The sequence below is a fragment of the Peromyscus eremicus genome, chromosome 10 (assembly GCF_949786415.1).
Source record: "Peromyscus eremicus chromosome 10, PerEre_H2_v1, whole genome shotgun sequence".
Taxonomy (NCBI): Eukaryota; Metazoa; Chordata; class Mammalia; order Rodentia; family Cricetidae; genus Peromyscus; species Peromyscus eremicus.
This window is the reverse complement of record NC_081426.1, coordinates 55,167,989-55,183,784: the sequence shown is the minus strand read 5'-3', so window position 1 is coordinate 55,183,784 and position 15,796 is coordinate 55,167,989. Positions and strand designations below refer to the sequence as shown.

Here is a 15,796-nt window from a genome sequence, read left to right as displayed (position 1 = left end):
TACATGATACATACACTAGGTGCACAGTGGTTATTCTGGAAATTGACAACTTCTAATGGGATCAGTACTATCAGCCTGCATGTGGTTGAATCAACCGTTGTGTAAACAGAGTACTTACTATGATTAGTTTTATATTTGGATGTATATTTGGATGTATCTATTTTCAACTATATGAGGATTTACTTGTGAGTCCATCTCTTTAATTAGTAATTGAATTGTGACATAGACAAATTATGAGCTATTTAGACCTTTGTCCAATTTTTCAGAAAAGATTTGTAAAAAGCAAAATTAATCTATTGCAATATTCACTTTTCTATCCTTTGTCTGGTTTTACAAAGACAAATGTTTTGTTTATCTGATAAATATTTTCTATTAATTTATGGATTATAAAATAAACTCACAATGGACTTCAGTCCTGGTATAGTTATTGAGAATCTACTATGTAGTCAGCATTGTGCTGTGTGCATGTATATCTTTATGTTACATAGTTAATAGCCATTATTATAACAAGTAGGCATGCTTTAATGGGCACAGAAGGAAGGAAGCATTTTCATGTATGGATAGGAAGCCAAAATATTAATTGCTCTTTTGGGGACCTTAGTTTACTAATGACTTCTCTCGTCTTAAATAATGTAGTCATAGCAGAAGAGGGGTTGATGTCTTTATTGCACAGTGTGCTCATGATTCTATCATCAGTTTCAGTAGGAGGAGTAACAGATAGGTAGGTACCCTTGGCATTCTCTTCTTCATTGGTTGTTAGCATTAGTACTTTAACTACAAACATATTCCAGGGTGTTATGGTCTGTACATTTGGGGACTGAAATAACTGACTGAATACACAGCTGCAGAGTTGGGAAAGAGCTGGGGCATCTTCATATCAGACCTTCTGTTCCATCTGCTTCTTTATTTGCCACTAGTCCACTATGAAAAAGTTTACATATCTCCAGAATATGCTTTTGTGCACACATCTTTATTAACCAATTAACATATTTTAATTCACAAATAGAACTTCCTTATGAAATTTCAATTTTTGTTGAAATTTTTGTGAATGCCATGCTAAGAATATATAATTCAGTTTTCTAAAGCAAAATATATATGGATTAAGAGTCATCAAGGAGATTTGCTTCAGACATCATTTAATTCCTCACTTATAAGCTTCTAATATAGATTAATTTATAATATTGCTACAAGGTTCATATATTTCATATTCTACAGTAGAATAAGAAATGTACTATTCTTATTTTCAAAGATTCTCTGCAACCATATTTTCTGATTTGATATTGATTTGCTATGAGAATACTACCTATAAATTATTCACTATTATTGATTGGAAATTATAAGATTGTAATCTTATCAAGATAAACAAAGGAGTAATTTGTGCCTGTTAGTATTGGAGAAGATTAATCTGCTAGTCCTCTTAAAGTTATTTAATTGCATATGCTAATAGGAATGTTATCTACATTAAAAACAGACTAAGACCCATGGTCATTGTTGTAAATGAGATTTTATCTTAAAGGGAGCACATCTAAATTTTGAAACAATAGTTGGATAGATTATATAATAATTTTGACTGAGTGTGTTATCTGTCTTGTGTATTTGGGTCTCTTGTTTGGAATCCTAGTACTATTACTGTTTAATGAAAAATGTTCATGCCATCACATATCTTTCCATGGGATGTTTTAAAACCTGTAATTATTAACTACATTTCTCAATTTGGTTCAGTTTAACTTTGGTTTGTGTTTGCAGAGCGTCCTCTTCACTACACAGAGAATGTGTTGGAGCAGGTGCTTCAGTGGAGTTCATTAGCCGAACCTGGTTCTGCTTATCTTGTGGTGAAGAGATTCTTAACCGTTGACACAATTAAACACTGCAGAGGTAGGCACGCATCCTTCACGTTGCAGAGGTGGTTAAAAGTTCAAGTAGCTGAAGAGGAGTTATTAAGACACAAGTGGTGTCTGAAAATGGGGAAACGGGAATAGAAAAATACAGAAGTTGATTGCAGAGTATTGTGAAGAAGTTTAGTGTGTGTCACTGTGGCAGTAGCTGACTCATCTGATGGTACACATTCATGTTCCTGAAGTAATGGATTGTGTTTCTAAGGGTCGTTTGTGCATATGCATGTTCTAGTTTTATTTTATGGTGTCTTCTTTAATTAGGTTGACATTCATTTCTGGCCATTTGACAACCACAAACATCTAGCCTCTGAGTTTGAGTGTGTAGTATAAATCTCACTGTTCTTTTGATGATGTTTAGAAATAAAATAGGCACAAATGCAAGGACACAACATTTAACTGGAAGGACTAGAAAAACACTGCAATGTTCAACAAGAAGTCAGCTAGCTTAGCAAACCATAGAACATGGTCTCTCAACATATATGAGATGTCAAAACCTTGGTCTTGAAACTTCTCTCCGATTGTGTTGTCATCCACTGACAATTTAGAACAACATTTCATCTGTCTTATCCATAAAGCAATCTTCAGAGCTGGGCATTAAGGACTGTTAATATAAAGTTGTATGTTACTTTGATAAGTAAGGTCAATAATAACCATTATTACTTTTTATTCATATACAATTAACCAGGCACTAGAGATACCATAGGTCATTTAAACTTCTAAATATTTTTTATTTATCATTGAAGTATGAGTATGTTTGGCTCAAGTCCATCTACCATTTCACCTCCTTCAATATATCTCCTTTCTCATATACCACTTATGGTAGTTTGAGTGAGAACTTTTTTTTTTTTTTTTTGAATGCTTGGTCCCAGTTGATGAACTGTTTGGAAAGGATTATGTTGAGTAGCCTTGGAGGAGGTGTGTCATTGAGAGTAGGTTTTGAGGTTTCAAAAGCCCATGTCAGGCCAAGTTTCTCTCTGCCTGCTGCATATGTAGAATGTATATGCAGAATGTAGCTCAAAGATACTTACTTCTCCAACAACATGCCTGCCTGTCTGACACCATACTTCCTGCCATAATGATTATGGACTAGCCCTTTGAAACTGTATGCAAGCCCCTAGTTATGTGCTTTCTTTTATAGCTGCCTTGATCATGGTGTCTCTTCACAGAAATTGAAAAGTAATTAAGACTGCTTTTCCCTCCTTGCTTTATATGCTCTCCATCTGTCTGACTCTGTCTCTGTCTCTGTCTCTCTCTCTCTGTTAATATTCACTATGTCCATTTAGTGACTGTCTGCATGTATGTAGACATAGGACCATTTATTAAATCATAGGTAGCCTCTCAGGGCCTGCATCCCTGAAGAAAACCAGCTCTCCTCTGCCAGCAGTCATGACTTGCCAATAGTTACTTAGGCAGAGGTAGGACTTGATGAACTCCTCCCTCACCCATACTGGGATTTTGTCTGGTTTGATCTTGTGCAATTATTCTGTCCCAGCCATTGTGAGCCCATGTGTGCAAATATGTTGTCATGTCCAGAAAACATTTGCTGCTGACATCCGCTTATTTTCTTTCTGCTCCAGTCTACCACTGATCCCTGATCCCTGACCCCGGAGAGGAGGGAATATGACATGACACTCTCATGCAGAGTTGCACCCTCCACAGATCTTATTCTCTGTACAGCCACCTGTTGTTAGATCTCTGTGTTGATTGGCTTTACTGCAAAAAGAAGCTTCTCTGATGAGCTTTGAGAGATGCACTAGTCTATGGGCATAAAGATAAGAACTCAGGTGCCATTTATTCCTTTGTCCATTTAACATCATAATAATACTAGGTTCAGCTCTAGGGCCTTTTAAAAAAAGTATTTTAGAACGCCTTGTCAATTTTCATATTAATTTAATTTACAGGTGAAAATTAGAGAAAGTGATTTTTCTCACATCCCACAGTTAGTAAATGTTAGTTTTGAAAACACATTGTTCTATTGTTTAATCATTTTAAAAATTAAAATTATAAGGGGTGGTGGTAGAAGAGCTCTAACATGTTGTGGATGTTCTCATTTGGATTGTAACCTCAAACTTGCTCATCAGTGAGTTAGTTCTTAATTCCACCAAAATTTAATATGATAGTTTCTAATTTCATAGTACTGTCTTTTATATTTTATACTATCTCAAGTTATTTTATCAAATACATTTTTTATTATCAATCACCTAAATAAACAAATATATACTATTTTTAGTATAGGAACTTGGCCTTTCACAAGCTCCACCTTTCTGTAAATCTCTTTACTACCCCCATGTTCAGTTTAATGACATCCTTCCCACATCTGATCATGCAAATGCACCAGGCATCCATGTTATAGACCATTGTTCTAAACTAGAGGAGGGTGTGCCCCCTAGGAACACGAGGGGATATCTATAGATCTTTGTGAGCATCACAACATGGGGAAGTGTGGGAAACTGGGAGTTCCTAATATTTAGATGTCAGGTTCTGCTAATGTTTCTGAAAAGCACAGAGCAGGTCTGTATGTAGAGTTGATATTCCAGAGCAAATGTCAGGGGTGCCAATTTATACCCTCTATGCAGTATCTATCTTTTAGCTTTTTGTATATCTTTCTTCTTAAACGTGGAGTAAAGAAAATATGTTAGGAAATGCTTGGGTTAGCTTTAGCATTAAAAGCAGGCATTTGCAAGGCCATGCATTCTATTTCCAGTTCCACCCAAATATAAATATCAGATAAGAAGTATTTTCCTTATGAACCATCTCCTTTTAAAATCATGGCATGTACCTGATCACTTCGTGTTTTACATAGAAATAAAATTTATTTTGTATCCAGTGTTGTCCTTTCAGTGATAATATTATTCTAATATTGTCTAATTATACACATTTAAAATTTACACCTACATATAATATCTTAGCTGTTGATTGACTCTTGTGTCATGACAATGTGGTTAAAAAATACAAGGCATTGAAACATAAAAGGTTATGACAGGAAATAAGCTTTTGAGCACATAGGGATGAGTCTCCCAAACAGGAATACCTTTAATGGTTGTTCAATTGTGAAAAACAAAACAGGAAGATACGGATTGAGTGAATTAAGAGAAATGGGAGAAACTGTTGTGATCTGCTCTTACAGCACTGGTAGCAAACTGGGTATTGACTTAGTGCCCCAGATATTCCGCAGTATCCTCCTGATGTATATGAGTCAGTGCTTGTGTGAAGGTCTCTGTATACATCCCCTGCAATCATTGCAGAACTCAAGCAGAGAAAAGACAGCATCCCTGAGGTGGCATTTTTTATTATTTAAAATAATTTCTTAATTTAAATATATTTTGCTCTTATTCTTCCCCTCCCCTAAGTCTTTCAGGTCTTCTCCCCTTCTCTGCTCACCCAACTTTAAATTCTCTCAAAAAACAAATAAATCTGAATACAACAACAACCCTCCCAAAACAAGAAAACAAAATAAAACGTCACCACCACTCCCCTCAAAACCTATTGTAAACTGTGACCAAATAAAAGGACGAACACACACACACACACACACACACACACACACACACACCAAAAAAAAAAAAAAAAAAAAAAAAAACCTGTGGTGTCCATTATATGTTGGTCAACTACTCTTGAACATGAGACCTGTCCTGGTTTGTTTGATAGATACACCCAGTGTCACTACATTGAGGAAAAAGATATCCCCTTGCCAGTCAATACAGGTGACAGTTCAGTTATTAACTTTTACCCCAGTAGCTAAGTTTTCATTAATTCACAGTTTTTCCAGACAATTGGCTGAAATATTCTTTCAGAGTACAATGTTACAAACTTTGGTGTTCGTCTTTTATTTCCTACACTCATCTTAGGATGGAAGCCACAAAACAAGTCTCTACTTCTGTACTGTCCCTAGTTCATTTGTCAGTATGACTGCAGCTGTCCATGATTATACTGTGTGTAGCTCATTCTTCCAGGAATTAATATATATCCCACAAAGTGAGTGAGACCCTAGAAAAGTACCAGCACTAAATATTCTGACTGAAGCATTTTCTGGTAGTAGTAGTTGTTATTTTGAGCCCCAAATGGGAATTATAACCTGCTTAAAAACTTAACTCTTTATTGCATAAATTTTCCATTAATGTTATAGAAGAGTTTGATACTCAGATTGTAAAAGCAAAATAGGCTATTTTGTTATAGTTATTTTTACATGTATTACAAGTTGAGATTGTCTTTTTAAATTAGCTATCATATATATTTGAATGCCACACTGAAACTCCAGCTCCTGATTTAGATCATGTGGAAGGTGAGAAATAAATGTATAGAGAAATATAGTTGAGGATATTAATTACAGTTCTTAAAGTATGACTCTGTGGCTTATAAGGAACCAAGCTGTACAGTTTAATTTATGATGGCAGCATCTATGCCTCTCCAGAAAGTACATATTATGCATAGTGGTAAAAAGTATATATATATATATATATATATATATATATATATATATATATATATATATATAATATTCTTATGTCATCTATGGCATTTTTATCTGTATACTTTTTGATGTGATTGTTTTTAACATGCTAAAAGTAATACACATAAAAATATCAGTGTCTTAAATAATGATTTTCACCAATGAGTATGTTTTTCTGTAATCTTAACTTTCTTAATGTCTTCTATATATTGTCATAGATTTTGAATGTGTTAAGTATTCCATTTCATTTGTGTCTGCTAGCAAATGCATTTTTAGTCAGAGTAGCAGCCTATTCTAGGATTATTGTTCCATTTGTGATATCCATTACACCCTACAATTTGTATATAAAAAGTATAAGCATAGCTGATGTGATTTCACTAATAATTTATTAATAGAAAACTTTCATTTAAGAAAAAACATTCTTAAAAGCAGTAAAGGAATGATATTAAAAATCTTTTTTCCCATTCCTAATATTTTAAAAATTCTAATGACCAAGCAGATAGCAGTGCTTTATGAACAAGATGAATTAGATATGACCACATTTTCTCTAAGTAACAGAGAACTGCTCTTTTTAACATCTCATAAAAACAAAGTTGCCACAGTGTATGCTTAGCAAGTGTGAGATTCTGGCTTCAGTCTACAGCAGTTTTAAGGGGTTGCACTAAAGCATCCTTTGCTGACTGTCTCCTCTGCCCTAAGTATTTGACCTATTTTTTTGTCACTGTCTATCTCTTCTGTAACGTTCATTCATTCCTAGATGTATGTATGCATTTGCCTTGCATTTTATTGATTTGCTAGCAGTTTTTTTTCTCATGTGGAATAAGTAAACGAATATGTTTGAAATCATGCTTCTATCGCTTCCTAAGTTTAGACCCTATTGTACAATATTTGCTCTGTTATAAGGATTTTAATATCCTCAGCTGTCCTACTTTACCCAAACCATTTAAAATGTAGATATCATAAGTAGGAATAGATTTTAGATCATGCAGCATTTAATTACTGCTCATTCATTTAAAGAAATGAGATAATGCAATTTACTTTTATACATGGAATAAATAGTTCTTGTCATTACATAAAACTCAGCATGCATTTGTTCAGAAACAGCATTTCATTTCTGAGAATCATTTAGTGTCATGGGCATTGTTGTTATGAGTTAATTAACTTGAAAAGAAAGATAATAATAGTCCTTAGATTTCATTTCTCCCCTATGCGTTAAAAGTTGAAACACTGAGATAAAGAAAGTGAAACATCATTTAAGTTGCTATTTAGACTTTATCATAGCTACTATTCTAAGACTATCTTTTATTTCATTTCATTTGTACTGTTTCTACATCTGTATCACAGGTAAATTTTAAATTTATCCTTCTTTAAGTTTCCAGATTAAATAATTTTATATTGCTGAATCATATTTTAATAAAAATTATTTCAAATTGCCCCAATAAAATTTTACTCATAGAATCAAATCTTAATGATATGAACAGAGAAGAAATACTTTAAACATGTAACATGTAGCTCAACTGCAGATCTCTTTGTGTTTGTTGATTTATATTGCTGTATATGGCAGATGCTTTAGTTTCAATTGATCTTAAAACTAATCAGTCCAAGTCCAATAACTTTTGAAAAATTCACATTTGGACACTTAAAAACTTTACTGTTAGAAGACTTAAGTAAATCAAAGCAAAATTAGGAATATGAATCATAATATAGTTGAAATTATTTGTATTCCACTCTCCACGGAGTCTTGCTGAATCCATATATGTACAAAAGTTTGAGGGTTTGACCTAGTCCACTTCCAGGGGAAGTATTGCCTTGAAGATGTATGATAATGGTCCTTGTAGTTACTGTAGACTGTGAGTGTCCAGATATTTTCTGATAGACTAATTCTGTAGGGAGGAAACCAATTGGTAAGTTTGATTAGCTTTCGTTTCATGCAGGAATCTATAACAGGAAATTTAAAGGATTGTTAAACATCATCTTTACCCAGAGGGAAGAAAAAATCAAAATGTCCAAAACCTATTTAATATAGAACTACAAATATAGAGTGCATTGAACGATTATTGTGGGTCAAAATTCTTATGTAGTGCTTTCAAGCACATAAAATAGTCTCACTGTATCACCATTGACATCTACTCTAACAAGGAATATCTTCTGGTGAGGAAAATGTCATTCCCCTTTGCTTATTCTTGTCTCCACATAGAAAATAGAATTCTATGTTAGATGCTAACATATCTAAATTCTAACTGTAGGTTTATTTATTTTAACTTGTCAGAGAACCATAGTATGCCACAACTTTCTCATTTATGAATTTGATAACATTATATCCACTTTTCTTTTTATATTAATTAAAATTTTTCATTTATTTTACATCCCAACTGCAGTTTTTTCTTCCTCCCCTCCTCCTGTTCCCTCCCCCTGTCTCCCCTCTGCCCCTTCCCATACACTCCTCCTTGTTTCTGTTTAGAAAGGAGCTTGAGACTCACAGGAGGTACAATATATAACACTTTCAAAATACGAAGGGACTATTTATACCTTTATGCTTGTTAAGAGTGTGTTGAAAACTATATCCTGATTTAATATTAAAAAATGCATCTCTTACCATGCTAGGTGTATTTTGGAAAGAGTTTATTGTGATTCTGTAATAATAAACACAGCATAGAACAGTAATTATTTGCTTTCTGCAGTCATAACTTCTAGTATAAATTGGAAAAATCTCTCTGGTACAAATAGCCTAGCCACTTATATTACCATACTGTTTTATTTATAATTTAGGTATTTATATATAATATCATTATAGAGTAATACCATTTCCAGGCAATTAGCAGGTGGGAGAATAGATTCTAGGCATGGCAGCATGTTCCTGCTGTCACAGGTCTTTAAGACTTATGCAGGAGTGTCATAGACTTCAGAACTGACTAGAAGAGTGAGACCTTGTCTCAAAATAATTCAAACATGATGTGAAACATATGCTTGTTTCTACAGCAGTGAGCAACTCTGCCTTCAGAGCAGAAGTTCTGCCTCTGCTCTTATACATGTGATTCTCACCCCCTCTCAACCCATCCCCTAAAAGTAACAGCTTAGGCAGGAAACCCCCAAAGAGAACTCTTTAAAAATTGTGATAAGGATGCTGAAGTGTAGCTCTTCACAGTTAAGGGCTTCTGGTAGGGGTACAGGTAGGGAAGGACTCAGTTTTTTTTAAGGGGCTGGCTACTAGGAGTTTGGACATGGTCCAGTGAGTGAGTACATAGGCAACACAAATTAGACTTTTTTTTTTTTGTTTGTTTTCTTTGTCTTCTTCTATTCGGGGGATGGTCATAAGGGTGGAGATCAGATTTGGGAGGCCTGGAAAGTGCATGTGATCAGGATGCATGATGTAAAATTCCCAAATAATCAATAAAAATACTATGTTGGGGGGGAAAAGTGTTTTTCTAATTGTAAAATAGTAGCTCAATAGAATAAGGGGAATGCATTTGTTTTCGTATCTGAAGTGCTAACCAAACAACTTTCACTAAGCTACAAATAGCCATGCTTGAGTGGCAGGGAAGGTAGGTCATCAGGTGTTGGGATTTGATTAGAGGAAAGCCAATACTAAATGAAGTAGTGCCTGTTAGTGTACGGTCTGGATCGTTCCGTGGGAGACTTAGTGTCTTGGAGAGTGCTTTGTCTGTTCAGACCTGATGCACTAACAAAGGTGAGTTAGATGATTTCCCCAAGTTTACCGCTAAACAATTTCCTCCATTAGAGCAATTCTGCAAAAGAGCTCCTCTTTCCCAGTTGAAAGTAGGTGTGTAGTTAATACTTCTTTCTTTCCAAGTCCCTTTTCCCTGTTCCTCCTTCATGTAACGCTTTCTGTACTTAGACATTTACAGAGCATCATGCCGCCCGTGTATTGATATCCTTGGTCACATTAGCTGTGAAATCCAACTTCTGATTAGGTAAACAGAAGCCAATGAAAATTGAATGATTATCCAGTGAGGGGTGTGGTGACCCTGATCCTCTATGTATCATTAGAAACTTTAGTGCCTGGGCATAAGTGATTAGCATCAAGGATCATTATGCTATGAAGGAATCTAAGGGTCACAGACCTAGTCTAGAGAACCCACATTGGAAAAAAATATGAATGGGTGGATTTCATTTCACTATTGTGTTAGTATATTTTATTTAACATCATGTATTCAAAATATAATTATTTCAGCATGCAGCCAACATTTAGAAATATGATCTTGAGGCTATCACAATGGCCCAGGAACTTAAACTCTCATCTCTAAACCTAAGGGTCCAAGTTTGATCTCTAGAATGCACACAAATAGGAGAGAACTAATTCTGAAAGTTTTCCTCTGACCTCCGTGTATGTTCTATGTCCCCAATATCAATAAATGTAAATTTTGAAAAAGAAATGACATTTTCCCTTTTTCAAACAAAATGGTGAAGATTTTAAAATATATGAGACTAGAGAGATGCTTCTGTGGTTAAGAGCACTTCCAACTTTTGGATTTCAGGTCCCAGCGCCCACAGTAGGGAGCTGACAGCCATCTGTAACTCCTGCTCTAGGAGTTCTAATGACCATACTGGCCCCCAATGGCACCCATACTCATATGCCATACATTCAGACACATGCATGCATAGGCACATGCACACAAATAAATAAAAATAAGTCTTTAAAGCGTGAAAATACAAATGATTTATATTGTGTCCCCAATAAGTGAAAATGGACCCAATTTCCAGAAGTCTGTTCTGTCTTACAGAGAAAAGTATCAAAGAAGGTGCCTTAAAACTCAAAGAAGAGCCATCTAAAATACTATCAGGAAACAAGTTTCAAGACCGTTATGTTGTTTTGCGAGATGGACATCTCTTTCTTTACAAGGATCCAAAGGTAATTGAATAAGTGGGATTTGAGCATGCACGTTATTATTTTGTGTAGATATTTGTCTTTGTCTGACACTGGTCCTGGCCATCTCTCTTCAAAACAATGCTTGAAGTAAAGTGATGACTTCCTTCAGCTTCTGAAAAGTAACACCAAAACATTCAGTAACTTAGTCTAGAACTTACTGTGGCTTTTCTGTGAACCTCAGGTTTTGTTGTTGTTGGAAGAAAATTACTTCATCACTGAAGAGACTTTAAGTATGTTAATATAAACTATCGCATAAATCAGCATCATGGCTAGGAGTGTGTTATATTCTAAAGGCAAAAAGAGGCTTTGAATGAGCTAGTGGAGAGTTAATGAAGAGGAGTGTATGAAAGACAAAACTCAGATTCTATAATGAATGTTAACATCTTCCCTGTACATTTAAATAAATTCACCACCATATCATATTTATTAGCCTCTATTCCCTGTAAGTTTTGAATTTATTAAAGAAATGTGAAGTGGCACGGGAACTAGATATTATAAAAGCAGAGTTAGATAAATAATGTAGCTATAAAATGCTGAATTTGACATCAGAAAATCAAATCTCTGCTAAGAGTTACTGATTGAGTAAGTAACTTAATATCTCTGCCTCTCTTATGAATGTGATGATTATAATGTGATTCCTATAGAGCAATCACATTAATGTTTAAACAAGAGTATGCATGAGTGTTTTTTGAAATGTGAAACACTTGTAAATATATATCATCATAACAGTGTGCTTACAAAGATACCCATAAGAATAGGATTAGGTAAGTTGCAGAATGAACAAATATATTCAAAATATCTATGTCTGAAACAAAAAGATTCATCTAGAATATTATGAGCCATTCCATATCAATAGGAAAGACATCCCAGTAGACATTTGATAATAGGGTTGAGCAGATAGTACATGAAGGAAGCTATAGAAATTACTCATGAGCCACTAAACCAAGTGTTCAACATTATTGGTCATCATTAGTATACCATTTCACAAACCAGTTGTTTTGATGAAAATCATGAGTTATAACTCCAGTTTGGAGAAGGATGTAGAGTAACTGGGGGTCCAATAAACAGTTAGTGGAAAGGTAAAACCCCAGTATTATGTAGGACTCTTTAAGAATTTCAAAATATTTATTCATCCACCTGCCAATTATAACCCCCAAGCACTTGTAAATGAATGTTCTTCGGCAGCTTCATTCACAGATGTGTCCATAAATAGGAGAATAATATATTCATCAATAGAATAATCCTTATGAGATTTCCAGTAGATGTCATAACATGAATGAACAACAGAAGCACAGCAATCAATATAGAACCATATGCCAAACCATTCTGTCCACTCTAAGGGGAAAGAACTGAGAAAGGGTCTGCTTGGCCTGGGGAGAAGAATAGCCGTAGACTTCCCAGGGGGCAGGAAGAAGATGGAGTAGTAGCTAGGGAGAAGCATTGTCCATCTCCTCATTCCACCTGACACACTCAAAAGGAAGCCTTACTGAGTATCACATGGTTGCTCTTTGGTGCTGTGATTCTATTCTCTCTGCAGAAGAAAACTAGACTTTTTAGAAATAAACCACCTACATGTTTTGCGTTATGTGAACAGATTTTAAGGTTCTTGAACCTTAGATTTGCACTTGTGAAAATCAAATCTAAACTTTACAGTTGACTATTTTAGTGATCTAAAATATAACTTGGTTAACCTTGTCTACTTTTCCATAATGAGCCATCCACCTTGTTCTGATCTACCTGATCATTGATCTTTTTATACTTGTAACATGTTAGTGAAGTGGTGTGTTTTCAATTGGATATCACCCTAGGGCTTTTCATAATCAAATTGAATATTTTTGTTCATTCAAGGCCCAGACTCTTTCTGCCATATACCAACAGAAGGCCCATAAAACAATTTATCTTTTAGTATTAATTTCATGAAGGAACAGCAATGTGGCCACACTATCCCAAAATAACAATAGTGTGGCTATTGCATGGCAGCAGAATATGTGGATTGACTGGCTTCATGGCATTTTCTAAAAGCTCCCTGGAATAGGGACTGTTACTATTCCTTCTTGATACATGAAGAAATTGAGCCACAAAGACTTTACATAAATGTCCAGAAAATTTATATCCAATAAGCAATGTAGACAGAATCCATTCCTCCCAGATGTCAGATTACAAAGGGTCTATGAAAGTATTACCTAAGGACAATTAATTAATATTACTGTAGCTCGGTATTTTGGCTGACAATTTATTTGAAGATGATTTGACCTTTTTATCCAGATATTACCAAGTGTGCTTAAATGTGGTTATGCAGGGGTTGGAGAGAGGGCTGAACAGTTAAGAGCACTGATGACTTTTACATTGGACCAAGATTTTATTCCCAGCACCAACGTGGAAGTTCACGAACACCTGTATCTCCAGTTCTAAGGGATCAGACACCCTCATCTGGTGTAGGTTGGTGCCAGGCACTCACATGGTAGACAGACATACATGTAGGGTCATCTGCAATATCTTATAAGCACCATAAGGGCCACAGTTATAGAATATAGTCTGATGTTTAAAATCCATTTATCCCACCAAAATAAATCCATCCAGCTCATGCCTTGTCATCAAGGACAGCAGATGAGAGATTCTTTTTTCTGAACCAAAAACTGCAATTGTTTTCACCCCATGATTTTATTTTGCTCCTTATTTTTTCATACCATAGGCCTGTTAATATTGATTATTATGCCATTGCCAATGCTAACTTTTCAAATGATTTCACATTAAATAATCAATAGCAAAATCCTTATATTTATTTGAATAAAGATTTGGCTCTGGGACAGCTTTCACTAAATGTGAAATGTATGTGCCCTGTATACCATTTGGAAAATTATTTCCTGAGAAGGAAGTAGAAAGTATAAACTGAGAAGTATATTTAAAGCAACTGTTAATTAGAAATAATTTATGAATGTTCATTAACAACAAATTAGGGTAATACACAAGGGAAGATAGATTTTGTTTTCACAGATTTTCCAAGCACAGAAAATGTTAATTAAAATATGTTCAGAACTGATTTACATAAAAGGTGAGAGGTTTCAGAGAATATTGCCATTAGACTGTTAATGGTGTGAAAAACTGAGTAAGAAAAGGTAGAAAGGCAAATGAGTAAGGGAGTGTCCTTAACAGTTGCCTGAACTAATAAGAAGACTCCTTTTAGCCTCAGGAATAATTTTGAAGCTCACTTATTTAATTGACTTAGTTAATGACTTCACTTTGAAATGTAGTAACTCAAGCAACACATTATAGATTTCATAAAAGTTTAGTTTGTTGAATTTTTGGAGGCATTCACCAGGAATAAGGCAAACCAGAGAGAGGGGGGGGAGGGAGAGAAGGAGGGAGGGAGAGGGGGAGGGAGGGAGGGAGGGAGGGAGAGAGAGAGAGAGAGAGAGAGAGAGAGAGAGAGAGAGAGGGATCATGCCAACTGAGATTTACATTTATAGAACTTTCCATTGGGACTTTTACAGTTCCTTGTTATGCACGTTCAGTTAAAATGTCAAAATGCAGAAGAGATTTCTTTTCCTTGCTTCGGAGTTGCCTCTCTACTTGTGACTTTAGGGTGTATGAAGTGATAAACTCGTATACCAGGAGTTTTGTGGGGAATTTCATTACTTTATACTCTTTATCTGCAAGCAGAAAGTCTTTGAAATGCAAGCAGTATTGGACTTACCAATATCCTGGACATGTAAAGACCAGCAACATTGGGCATGGGGATTCTAAGACATGCAAATGCCCTCATTCCTATGGCATTAGGATTGCTGCCTTTCACTCTACTTTGTAGCAAGCATGGTATTGTGTAACAGGCATTAGCCAACTAATCTGCTGGGGAGGATGTTAGCCTCAGTTGCAGTATGATTTAACCTCCTACAAAGGTAACCAGGAATCACCTTATAGCATGAAGGCTTAATGGCCAGCTTCTTCAGTAAAGCCTATGGAGGGTTCCATAGCTGCCATACCTCATGATCACACAAAAGACTTTCAATTTTTAAAAAAAATGTTTGTTCCTTGAAATTCAACAAGTTAGCAAGTCATAAGATCAATATAAAAAATCAATCCTCAGTTGGATTTAGAAGAGAAAATATGTCAAGTATTTTTAAAGGCCCTTAACAAGAAATAGGAGCTAAAAAGGAAACTATAGAACTTCCCTGATAAAAACTGATTTAACCTCACTGATATTGATTTCTAACTCTATTATAATTCTCAAATGTTCAGAGTTATATTTTTAGAACTGTGTTAAAAATAATAGTTTACCTCCAAAGGAAAATAGGTAAGGAAACTAGCAAATACTTTTGGCGATAAAAAAATGAAATAGTCTTGAAGTATTTTTCTAACTATTAATATGTGCAATACGTCAGAGAAACCTCAAGTAATACAACTTAAAATAAAAGTGAGCATAGAGGAATGACACTGTAAAGTCCAGGAAAAGAATTATTTATCCAGATTTAATTTTTAAAACTATGTCATAAAAATTGCATGTATTAACTGTGAATCTTTGTTAAATAAATTGGAATGAAATAATTATTTAATTTAAATTTTCAC

The 15,796-nt window shown here is 34.9% G+C and overlaps 1 protein-coding gene across 2 annotated transcripts in view; it reads left to right on the top strand.

Annotated features, from left to right (window-relative positions):
• The window catches only part of Arap2 (ArfGAP with RhoGAP domain, ankyrin repeat and PH domain 2), a 179,670-nt gene that overhangs the window by 147,829 nt on the left and 16,045 nt on the right, over positions 1–15,796 (top strand). For both annotated transcript variants that reach the window (XM_059275892.1, XM_059275891.1), the window contains 2 exons: positions 1,747–1,875; positions 11,088–11,215. In XM_059275892.1, coding sequence (XP_059131875.1) covers positions 1,747–1,875; positions 11,088–11,215 — 257 coding nt within the window. The remainder of the gene's footprint in view (positions 1–1,746; positions 1,876–11,087; positions 11,216–15,796) is intronic.